The sequence below is a fragment of the Onychomys torridus genome, chromosome 19 (assembly GCF_903995425.1).
Source record: "Onychomys torridus chromosome 19, mOncTor1.1, whole genome shotgun sequence".
Lineage (NCBI taxonomy): Eukaryota > Metazoa > Chordata > Mammalia > Rodentia > Cricetidae > Onychomys > Onychomys torridus.
The window spans coordinates 45,999,901-46,012,199 of record NC_050461.1 but is presented as its reverse complement, the minus strand read 5'-3'; the positions used below and the strand labels follow the sequence as shown (position 1 = coordinate 46,012,199).

The 12,299-nt window shown below is 43.7% G+C and overlaps 1 protein-coding gene across 2 annotated transcripts in view; it reads right to left on the bottom strand.

Moving 5' to 3' along the window:
- Nucleotides 1–5,211: 5,211 nt before the first annotated feature.
- The window catches only part of Pcmt1 (protein-L-isoaspartate (D-aspartate) O-methyltransferase), a 34,009-nt gene continuing 26,921 nt past the window's right edge, over nt 5,212–12,299 (bottom strand). Inside the window, exons 7-8 of one of the 2 annotated variants that reach the window (XM_036168853.1) lie at nt 11,013–11,182; nt 5,212–6,002 (exon numbers count right to left, since the gene is read on the bottom strand). In XM_036168853.1, the coding sequence (XP_036024746.1) occupies nt 5,990–6,002; nt 11,013–11,182 (183 nt within the window). In that variant the 3' untranslated portion in view covers nt 5,212–5,989. Of the gene's footprint in view, nt 6,003–10,965; nt 11,183–12,299 lie in introns of both variants that reach the window. The other variant, XM_036168854.1, reaches the window with a different exon arrangement.

Here is a 12,299-nt window from a genome sequence, read left to right as displayed (position 1 = left end):
ACCCAGCAGCTTAAAACTGACTTGTCAACTTGGCTGTCAGGACAGGTGACAGCAGGTACACCCCACCTTCCGTAAGCACCTTTGATGTTTGAGACCATTCGTGTCCCGAATGTGGTGTCTTCAGTAGGAGCTCTCCCCATCTCTTCCTTGTAAGGACCGAGAACTTATTTGGCCCCGTTACTCTGTCACACCAACACCTTTCACTTGCTGACTTTGCTCTTTCTGTCTTTGCCCTCGTTGCAAACAGAGGTTCCTAATTCGATTTGCCCCTCAAGTTGGCTATCCAGGGCAGACCCTGCTGGTGGCTTTGACTGGATTTCCCATATGGACACCACGGATTGAGTCCTTCATGTGCTCCTTCAGAATCATCCTAGGGATGCTCGTAATGTAAGCAAGCATTGCCCCTGAGCCTCTGTGACTTGGGGTGGCTGTAACTGACCACCCTTGAACACTAGATGACTAAGTTTCACTTCTGTTTAGGTTAACACCACTTCCTAGCACAATGGCTCTAATCGTGCTTTTGGACCCCAAGCTTTGTAGTTTTTTGTTTTGTTTCTTAACCTCGATGGGAATTCCTAACAAGGAACTGCTCTAGCTATGTAGCACAGATGACCCCATGAAGCTGGCCTTTTAAACCAGTGCTTCAAACTTCTTGCCTTGTGGCTTGCTTCTCCTAGTTCTTACCCTATGTGAGTTAGTACTGTGTGGCTAAAGGACAGAGTTACAGTGGCTTCAACAGCTAAATGCTGTCCTGGGCTACGTAAGAAAGCACTGAGGAGAGAAATAAAGTTAGACCCAAAGCTAGTGTCTCAGAAATGGACTGAGGTCAGAATGGCCTCCTGGGACATCGGGACATCAAGGGCCATACATGGTTGCAGCCTTGTTTAATTCTCAAATCATATTACATATTACACCACTCAGCTTAAAGACATTTTTACAGTTATTTCTAAATTTATGAAATTTCTCAACAAATTTTAAGTCAGGTGTTGTGGTGTACTCCATTAATCTGACACTCAGGAAGCAGAGGCAGGACGATCCAGGCTACCCAGAGCGACACAGTGAGACCCTGTGTACAAACAAAAAAAAAAAACAACAAAACAAATGAAATTTTAATATGAAAACAAATATGTATCTTTCCCTGGTGTTAATCAGCTTAATGGTTTTACCATAGTCCATGTGGAATCGTCATTGTGGGATCCTGTCATCTTTTTGAAAATTTCAAAGTTGCTGTTAGGTGTGGTCATGGTTCCCTGCAGAATCTGTGTGTGTGTGTGTGTGTGTGTGTGTGTGTGTGTGTGTGTGTGTGTGTGTGTGTGTGTGTGTGTGTGTGTGTGTGTGCGCGCGTGCGCGCGTGTGCCTCCTCTGTGGTTTGGAGCAATCAGTCTGATAAATGTCTGTCTCTTAGAACCATGAATGTTCTTCCCTAGAAGAGAAAATCTTCACAGCAATTTCTCCCCACCATTTGTCTTGCCAAACTTTCCCAAACTGACCTTTGCCGATGCTTTCTTAAAACACGATGGTCCTGGCAATTCTCTGGACAAGCAGCGGTAAACCCTTTTTCCCAGGTAGCAGCATCACTGCAGTCAACAACACAATGAGAAGGAGCTGGCAACTCGGAGCAGCAGTCACTGCCTCCATGGTCCCACCGTTTGTGGCTGGCCCCCGACCGAAGCTTCTCCTTAAGAAGCCTCCTAGGCTGGCCTCAAACTCGGGATCCTCCTGCCTCTGTCTCCTTCGATAAATCCAACCAGTGTGCCACCACAACTGGCCGAGTGTAGCTCAGGCCTGAGCTGGGGCCCACAGAGCCAAAGGCAAGCAGCTTTTTTGTGAATTTCGTACCATGAACCTAGGGCGCCAGATGTAGACGAATCTTAAATAATCTTATTAATAAAACAGACCTGGAGCCAGGTATTGGGGTGAATGCTGGAAGATCAGAGAAGCAGAACAAGCCACAGCTTCCTCACCTCACCAATTCCTCAGCTGATCCTGTTTCCTTAGACTGGATGCCTCCGAGTCCTCATCCAGAATGAATCTCAGCTGAACTGTGCTGCTCAAAAGCCTAAAAGCTTAACCAGCTCTAGTTCCTGGTTTTCATGCCTTTTATACCTTTCTGCTTCCTGCCATCACTTCCTGGGATTATGTGACTGAAAAACCTCAAATTCTAAAAAGGGTGGTGTTCTTAAATAGTTCTACTGATAGAACTAGACTGTTCTCTCTAATGTGCTGTCACACAGAGGTCTGTGCGGAGAATAAGTCAGAACTATGAGTGACCCAATCTGAGGCCATGTCTCCAGCTTTTATTTTACCAGGCTGCGTAGTCAGACGTCCCATAAAACCACCTTTAGCTTCCGCCTGCTTTCCTCGGCTCTTGCCCCGCCCCTGACTGTTCACTAGAGCCAAGATCATGCTACTGTGTGCTGTGCAGCCACGCTGTAGCTTCATGCCACACTTACCGACCGAGTTCTCTCCATCCCTACGCAGCTTTTAGGGAAAATCCTTGTGAAATAATGAGAATGGGGGAAATGCCTAAGTCAATAGTGACAGGAAAAAAGGAAACAAAGGAGGAAAGAGAAAGCAAGCCCAGCTTCTGGAAGCTTGTTCTGGAAGACATAGCCAAATGCGTGGGGTGCCTCAAGCCGCTCACAACTGTCCTTCCTACCGCCGTCACCCAGCCTTTGACAACTGTCACGTGTGCCACGCGCATCCTGTTGGTACTGGAAGAGTGGAAAGCCAGACAGATACCAGAGGCCCCCAGGGTTCAGCAACCCCGTTCAGCACCACCCCGTAAGCACTATCAATCTATCAATCATTCTGTTTTCTTCCCTACAAGCAAGAAGGGGGTTTCACAGAATACTGATGCAAGCACAAAGCCAATTAGAAAGATGAAGACCCCGGCGAGGCTGGTGGGGAAGGGGAGCCACCAACTCCTGTAAAAAGGAGATTAAAATAATTCAAGATGAACAAATTATTAGGCTTCGTTTCCATTTTATTATATTACAATGCACAGTCACAGGCTTCCTTGGGCCAGTCCCCTTTTAAGCGGATCCTTTTACTGACAGCCTTTAAGTACACTAAGGACAAAATACTGCCATCTTTCTGAAAAAGGGCAAGAGAAATCCAGTGGTGCAACCAAACTCCAGTCAGAGCTCTTCACTAGAGAACACGCTGAGCTGTTAGGTCATCAGGAACACAGTAAGCTGTAAGAAATGACTTAGATGCTGCAAGAATTTTAGCACTTATCTAAAATAAGTTATTAACTGGTTGAATTCTAGAACAATTTATAAAATGACCCATGCTTGCTATTTGTTTATTAGTGCTAGGTTACCACACTGGCATGAGTTCCTTTAGTGGCACACTAAACTAGAAACTAGGAAAGCCTACCTCTTCTACAGAAAAAAAGGCCTTACAAACTCCAAGGAATTACACTTCCTGGGTGGTAAACACACACTAAGAATCCCTTGAAGAGTTCACAAAGTTATTACTAAAAACTTACTCTTTTAGACTCCACTGAATTTTAAGGTGTATTAGTAAAGAGATGCTCTGTGGGAACTTCCTTTTCTTTTTCAAAGGCAGGTCTCATGGAGTCCATGCTGGTCTCCAACTTGCTGTGTAGCTGAGGAAGACTTGTGATCCTCCGCCACAGTGTGTGTGAAGGTCAGAGAACAATCTGCAGGGGTCAGTTTTCTCCTTCTACCATGTGGGTCTTGGGGTTGAAACTCAGGTCCTCAGGCTTGGCAGCAAGCCCCTCCCACCCCCCACCAAAAAGCAAATAACAATGGCAGTTAGTAGGGGAATGAAGTTTAAGTATTCACATGGACAGTGGTTATGAATAATTTTCCCCAGATGTAGTTTTGTACTGTTCCTGGCTAGGAAAGAGCAGCAACCCTTAATAGAAACTGAACCCTGACATAAGCTTATTGCCACCAAAGTTTGATAGTCAGGTTTGGGTTTTCGTAAGATCAAATCTATAAGAAAAATTTATTTCACAAGATCACACTAGCCTAGAACTTCCTGAAGTGTCTTCACTGCCCTTTATGTTATATACAGGCATAATTTCTACTAAGGAAAAATAAAATGCTTCAGAAATTATGTATACTAAATATCAGACATTTCGTATCTCTCCTATACAAATACATAAATTCAACTCTTTTTAAAGGCTCAGACTTCACAAAATTATTATTTTCATCTCTACCCCCTTAATGATGCTCTATTAAAATTGGCTATTTATCTAGTATCCTAAAATTTCATCTCCTAAAAGTGTAAAGCACAACAACAACATTTGGGCATAGCATTTTCTATACAAATTGGGTAGCAATTTATGATGTGTATTTATTAACTATCTCAACTAGACTGAAAACTACTTGGGTGGAAATGCCTTTTTCTATTGCAAAACCCAGCATAGAGATCTGCATGTAATAAGGTGTAGTGACCCTATCAAGGATCCAGACTAGTGGGTACGTTTTAAATTCATTTGCTTTCAAGCCTGAAAGAACATTTGACCTTTACACATACTTCAAATGACCATGCATCCTGGACACCAGAGTTCACTGCCAGGATTCCAAGGCAACAACCAGCAGCAATCCGAAGCTGGGTAAGATTTTCAAGTCTGTGGGACCTGTGACTGAGACCTCAGCTAAGAAGACACTTGTGAGATGATGTCTGTACTTCTAACTCAGTGATAGAAGACTTGAAAGAACCATGTGCCTTTCCCATGGGAGGAAGGCTCTGCTGGGGATGCTAGCCCCACCCATCAGAAGCTGTCATCTTCCCTCAAGTTCTAGAATCTTCATAAAAACTAAAGTCTTCTTAGAAAATATAAAACCATATTTAAATAAGATCCTCAAAGTGCCCTTGCCTTCACAGACACACTTTACAGTTATTAATGAGTCTATTTACAGATGAAACATAGGTTTTGGTATGTTTATTCTCAATCACATTCTTCCCCAATACTAAATTCAGCCACTCACTCACTCACTGGGCATTTAATACAGAGCCACTATACAGCAAGCCCTGGGCTGCGAAGGCAGTGAGAAACAATGAATGCAGTCTCTGTCCTGAAGAAATGCAGCCATGTACTGTGGACTAATGCTCTGCATATTTACCTCCTAGGATTCACAACACGCAGCAGCAGAAGAGACAGTTTCCCTCATGGCTGTGGGCAGCATCTGGACCTAGCAAGACCTCTGTTCTTGTAGATTCAAACGCCACCAATGCTTCTTTCGCTTTTAAGTTTATTTGGCAAAGCAGTGCTGCATAAACTGTGCAGAGACCAGCAACAGTTTACACAGTGTTAGGCGCAGATACAGAATCAGCAGCAAACTAGAAACAGAAAACGATATTGAGCTACAACCTCCTATCATTTTTTGAGAGAGGAAAATTACATCAGAGATGTCCAATCTGAACAGCTGAGTGTTTACGGGACACCACCTGCCGTCGTCTTCCGTTTCAGTATTTACAAACACCTAGTTTTAAGGTAACAGCAGCTGATTGTATCTACAACATGCTATCCTATGACACCACATCAAAAGCTTTAAAAAGAAAGCTCATCTCTATTTTCTTAGTAGCATCTAACAGACATTGGCTACCAAGAAACCTAAACTTGTGAATGGTGGTGTTATCTGATGCACAAAAGAAATCTGATAAATTAATATTGGAACAGAATTAAGTGTTCAAGAAAAGCAAAGCCACTCCTCAAAACTAATTCACAAACTAAGCTCTCCATGTGGAGAACCCTTTCTTTTAATATTTTTAAAGTAAAATGTGGGCGTGTTAAAACAACACACAAAGTTACACTTTGCTGCCCTCTTTGCAACCTTGGCTCTGCGCCTCTTTGAATTAGGAAATCCTACAAAACCACACATTTTCATGCTGAAAATAAGAGTGTAACAAAGTCCAAAACAAGCTGTGATGCTGTTGGTTTTCAAATGCTTTAGGGACCGAGATGAGCAATCCACTGCAATGTTATAGACTGGTCAAGCTCATGTTGCTTTTACAGTTCATCCCTGGAGAGAAAAGAGAAAAATGCAGTTAGGAGTTACAGGCTGTGAACTGGCACGCAAACAATTTAGACACAACACTGAAGTCGGTAAAATATGCAGATTCCAAGCACTACAATAAGAGAAATGAAAGCACATATAACTCTAAGGCGAAGCAAGACTGGACATCAGCCACCCCAGCATCTTTCATGCTACTCCACAGCACAGCAGGAAACCACAAAGCCCAGAGGGATTTTAGACCTAAAGGTAAAACTTCTTCCTTTGAGGCAAAAAATTCAGAAAAATTATGACTTCTGCCAAGGATCATCTTGCTGATCTACTTAGTTCTTCTAAGATGACAGTTTAAACATTGAGAGTTCAAATTCTTTTTTTAGTAGTTCTATTCACAAAACTGGGTGAAGAGTCTGTTAGCCCTGGCAGACTGGGTCAAGTGCAGCCTGGACCCTCTGGAGAAAAGATGTCTGGCGGTATCTTCTGCCTGTCAGCTGTTTCATGTAGGCAGCCTTATCAGCTCCAAAGAAACCATTCGCTCAGCCACGTGCAGCACTGGACCAGCAACTGCCAGTGACAGGGGTGGGGGTGGGGAGTGGAGGAAAAATGCAGTCTAAAGGAAACTGCCTATTTCATTCTACCTCAATGCAATCATTAAGTGTGGAAAAATAAAGAAAAGCATCAGATAGCACGAAAGTCTCATCTGAAGGTAACTTAAGTGACAAAGACATCACTAAACACTCAGTATGATTTGCAATTAATTCACAAGAGATTCAGAGGAAAATACAACATACTTATGTGTAGAAAGTGTGAGCAGCAAACAGGGAGATGGTAGATGGGCAGATGCGTTGTAGAATATTATTTTAAGGTATGTTACTTTTTTTTATTTTATTTTATGCGCATTGGTGTAAAAGTGTCAGATCTCCTAGAACTGGAGTTACAGACAGCTGTGAGCTGCCATGTGGGTGCTGGGAATTGAACCTGGATCTTCTGGAATAGCAGCCAGTGTTCTTAACCACTGAGCCATTTCTCCAGCCCAAGGTGTGTTACTTTTGTTTATGTTGCATTTGTTTAACTCTGTGAAGCTGTGTGACTGTGCCTGTCTAAAATACCTGACGGTCTAATAAAGAACTGAACAGTCAATAGCAAGGCAGAAGAGAGAAAGGCATGCAGAGAGAATATATAGGAGAGATCTGGGAGGAAAAAGAGAAGAGATGAAGGAAAATCTAAGACCCAGAGAAGGAGGAGGACTCCAGGGGCTAGCCACCCAGCTACAGCAAGTCACAGAATAAAAGTAAGATTTACAGAAGTAAGAAAATGGGGAAAGCCCAGAGGCAAAAAGTAGACGGGATAATTTATGAAAAGCTGACTAGAAACTAAGCCAAGCTAAGGCCTGGCATTCATAATTAAGAATAAGACTCCGTGTGTGAATTTATTTGGGAGCTGGGTGGCGAGCCCCCCAAAAGAGTAGAAGAAAACCTCAACAACATTCTGGCATTCCAGTGTGGGCTGTGTTTCCATGTAGAGCCCGAGAAAGCTGAACAACAATAAAAAAGGGATTCGGCTCCTTTAAGAGTTTTGGCCAGGCCGGGCAGTGGTGGCACAAGCCTTTAATCCCAGCACTCCGGAGCACTCTGTGAGTTTGAGGCTAGCCTGGACTACAGAGTGAGATCCAGGAAAGGCTCCAAAGCTACACAGAGAAACCCTGTCTTGAAAAAAATTAAAAAGCTTTAAAGCTCCATGTTAGTAATACTGAATCATAGATACTGTCATTTATGAATGAGTGAGGATCAGAGAGATGGCTCAGTGGTTAAGAGCATTTGCTATTTTGTTTGTTTGGTTGGTTTTTGGCTTTTCGAGACAGGGTTTCTCTGTATAGCTTTGCTCCTTTCCTGGAACTTGCTTTGTAGATCAGGCTGGCCTCGAACTCACAGAGATCCACCTGCCTCTGCCTCCCGAGTCCTGGGATTAAAGGCGTGTGCCACCACGGCTCCTTTTTTTTTAAAAAAAAAGGTTTATTTATTTATTATGTATACAGTGTTCTGTCTGCATGTCTCCTTGCAGGCCAGAAGAGGGCACCAGAACTCATTACAGATGGTAGTGAGCCATCATGTGGTTGCTGGGACCTGAACTCAGGACCTCTGGAAGAGCAGTCGGTGCTCCTAACCACTGAGCATCTCTCCAGCCCGCATTTGCTATTCTTGCAGAGGACCCAGGTTCAAGTTCTCAGTGCCCACACATGGCCACTCATAAGCATTTGTAACTCCAGTTCCAGAGGGTCTGATGACCTCTTCTGGCCTCTTGGCACCAGACACACGTGTTGTACTTACATACAAGTAAGCAAAACACTCAAATATAAAAATTTAAACAAACAAACAAACAAAACCAAACGAGATGTACTACCAGGAAATAACTCAAATCCACATATGTTTAAACAGTTTAATAGTCTTTCTAATGTTGTAAATACAGAATAATTTGAACCAGGAAGATGCAGGGTTTTGGGTTCTGTTTCAGGGAGGAAGGGACTCTCTTTATGAACAAGTGGGGGAAGGGTTGCTTGCTGAGGGCTGGGGCCATTGCTCTTGGTTACTTTCCAGAAGCTGTCAGGAAGACTCTGTTCCTGAAGGCATTGCACACTTGAGCTGTAGACCATGGGAACTCAAGCTAGTATTAATTGGAAGACCCATCCCTACTGGCTGGCTCTCACAGCACTGGGAGACGTTGTCTACAGAACTGGAAGGAGAAAAGGAATCGTCTGTCTTGACAGTAATGACCGCCAGGCACACCCACTGGTGCAGCAGCGGCAGGAACGTCGTGGGAGTGAACAACTGAAGACCCCTGCACAAGAGGGCACCCAGACCTGGTGCCTTCATCAGGGCCAGGAACCTGTGCTCAGACACATCATAGGCCCAGGGGAGAATCTACTACTGTTACTCTGCTAATGTAACACATTATTAAACAGATGCCTAATGACGTCTCACTACACCCACAGGTTAGTGTAGCTTTCAAACCTCATTCATCAGAGAAGCTCCTTCTGCAGATGACAATTAACACAGAGACCTGCAACTAATCAACGTGCAGAGAATGAGTGACTGTGGAATAATACTCAGGCCTCAATGGGATATGACACCCCTACCCCAGTGCTCAGGGATCATTGCAGAAATGGTTTGGAAAGACTGGAAGAGTCAGAGGCAGTGGATGGCTACAAAGAAACTGTTCTCCAGATACAACAGGACAGCTGAGTTACACACAGGAACTCACAGAGACTAATGACAGCATCCACAAAGCAATGCACCACCTCAAGCCAGACAAATCCCAGTATGAAGAAGAAAGGCAGGATATTGTGAAATAGGTGTGGGAGGTGAAAAGTTAGTTCTTTTGTTTTTAAGGGTGTGGCCCAATTAGTCTAACATATTCATGGATAGCCACAAACCCAATACTGTTGTAAGCAAACTGAATTAGATTATAACTTTTGCAATTAAATACTCACTCAAGGGTCAGTGAGATGGCTCACTGGTTAAAGACAGTTAGTGCCTACACGGCCTAAGAATCTGGACTCAGGGCTGGCGAAATGGCTCAGAGTTTAAGAGCACTGGCTCTCTTTCAGAGGTCCTGAGTTCAATTCCCGGCAACCACATGGTGGCTCACAACCATCTAAAATGAGATATGGTGCCCTCTTCTGGTTGTGCAGACATCATACATGCAGGCAGAACACTGTATACATAATAAATAAATAAATTTTAAAAAAGAATGTGAGCTCAATGCCTGGGTCCCAAATAGTAGGAGAGAACTGACTTCTCCAAGTTGTTCTCAGAGCTCCACACCCATGCTGTGACACACACACACACACACACACACACACACACACACACACACACACAGAGAAATTTTTAAAAGTCATTAAAGTTGCCTGTCCTCTTTACAGAAAGCAAAATTAAGGGTTCTGTTGTACTTACAATTGCCACTTATTTTAAAAAACAAGACAAAACCCTCTTGAAATAAGAAGCTTGTCATCTAGAAAAGAGTCTAAGGCAAAGACACTGTCAGACCATCTTTATTTGGGCACCAGCTTCAAGCATCTAGCCACAGTGCTCCAACACGCTGTCCTCACCTCTCTCCACGGGGAGGAGAAGAAATGTTAGCTTCAAAGGAAGCACTCAGCTGACACTGCGATGCTGAGCAAAAGCAGGCAGCAGCCGCTTTCTAACGAGCCATGCAATGCAGTGTGAGAACAGTGCTGTGCTGCAGGTCCTCCAGGCAGGCGGTGAGACGTGGGAACTCACTGGACAGCCTCTGGAATCCCTTTCCTCCCCAAACTTAGCCACAAGAACTCAAATTGGCTGGCCTAATCTATAGCATGCTGACACATTTACTTCTTACAGTAGCTCTAAAACCATGGTGCACACCTAGGACCTGACCCAAAGAAATCAACCCAAAAGCTAGACTGTCTTCTCTGGGACTATGACAGTTTTTAAAAACAGGGACAGACATCTTTCCAAATTTTTCTTTTTCCTTGTCACAGTATTATTAAGAGTAAACAAGGCAAGAAATGATGGCCTCCTTTGCAGATCAAAGCATTTATTTCTATACCTATTATAGCAACTATAAACATGACTTATAAATATGCAGGAAAATAGTGTCTCCCTGTCTGTTTTTTTTTTTTTTTTTTTTTTTTGACAGAGTTTCTCTGGTAGCCTTGGCTGTCCTGGAACCACTCTGAAGACCAGGTTCACCTCAAACTCACAGAGATCCACCTGCCTCTCTCCTGAGTGCTGGGATTAAAGGCGTGCGCCACCATGGCTCAGCTTTTCACCCTCCCTTTTCTAAAGGTTCGAGTCAGACTTAAAGAAAAGCAGACCATGCAACACTTGTCACACATTTCATGTGATGAGTTTCTGATGCTTTAATGGAGTAGCATGAAGGAAGCCACCAAAGTCAGCCCTTGCAGTCTAATGTCTGAAAGTCCACACCCTTTCACCTTGAATGTGTGGAAGAAGAAAGAGCAGAAGAGAAAATCACTTCCACCTGGACCACTGCTTTTCTTTATCTGTTAAAGGCACATATATCACCCCCATCAGAGGCTTCATTTTGACACTGCCATCTTGTAGTTTATCATACTGCTCCAACATTTGGTTTCCTCCTGCAGGGCCGACTGGCAATATCAATCTTCCACCAGGCTTTAACTGGTCTATTAGCTGGAAGAACAAAGAAAACCCCCACATACACACCAGATTACAGAAGTGAAACAGCCACAGTCATCCAACAGTATTATAAACAATGTCCAATGTCCACGGGCAGGAGCAGAAACACACTTCGTGTGGTAACTTCTTAGTGTCCTTAGGGGTTGTTTCCAGGACCCCTCCAGCATAACACAGCCCACAGTGGCTCAAGCCCCCACAAGTGGCGCAGTACTTGCATATAACACTCTGCACAGCCGCCCACATTTGAACCATCTCTAGGTTACTAGTATTACTAACAGAGGCCCTGTGCATCCCTCCACTGCATGTACTCAGCATAGCACTCAGTTCAGCAAACTTAAATGCTGCTCTTTCAACTTTATGGACCTCCCCCACCCCCAAAAAAATCCTTTCCAGTCCGTTGGTTGAATGTAGTAACCAACTCCCACTTACCCGTTTATCTCTCAGCCCCCCACTAAGCTACAAGTCATCTGATGACAGACTGTGCTGCACTCATCTCTGTCCTCAGCATCTGACCGAGACCCTGGTACAACTGAAGAGCTCAACATGTTTGGGCAGAACTAACTGCAACAGAGAATCCTAAATGGTGGTGTAGTGTGTTCCAGATAGAGAAGGGAAAAGTACAGAAAATGAACAAGGAACTGCTATCCTATTACCGTGGAATCTAGGGCATCACTGAGACAATGGTAAGGGAATCCTAATGCCATGACTCCATTTAGCATTCCTGGCACCAGGAGAGTGGGAAGGTAGGGCTGGGCTCTTTCAGTATTATGATGAGGATAATCCAATGAACGCAGAACCAGACTACCCTTCCGGTCTGAAAATGGTTAAATCATATGCTACCCTTTGAATAATATAACCTTTATGTTATTCAAACCCAGCAAGAAAGAAACCTGACTTTAGATAGGATAGTACTGCCCTAGAAAGGGTTGCTTTCAGTTAAAATTTGGTCACCAGATCTTATTTTTTTCCATTTTCATTTTTTTAAGGAACACTTGATTATTGAGTTGCCCTTCACTTATTTTCCCGAGTTCTAACAGTTCTAATGAAAAATAGGCGACATCTTCCTCCACCCCCAGGCTTGCTCCCAAAGCCAGTCTTCTACATCTTCTTG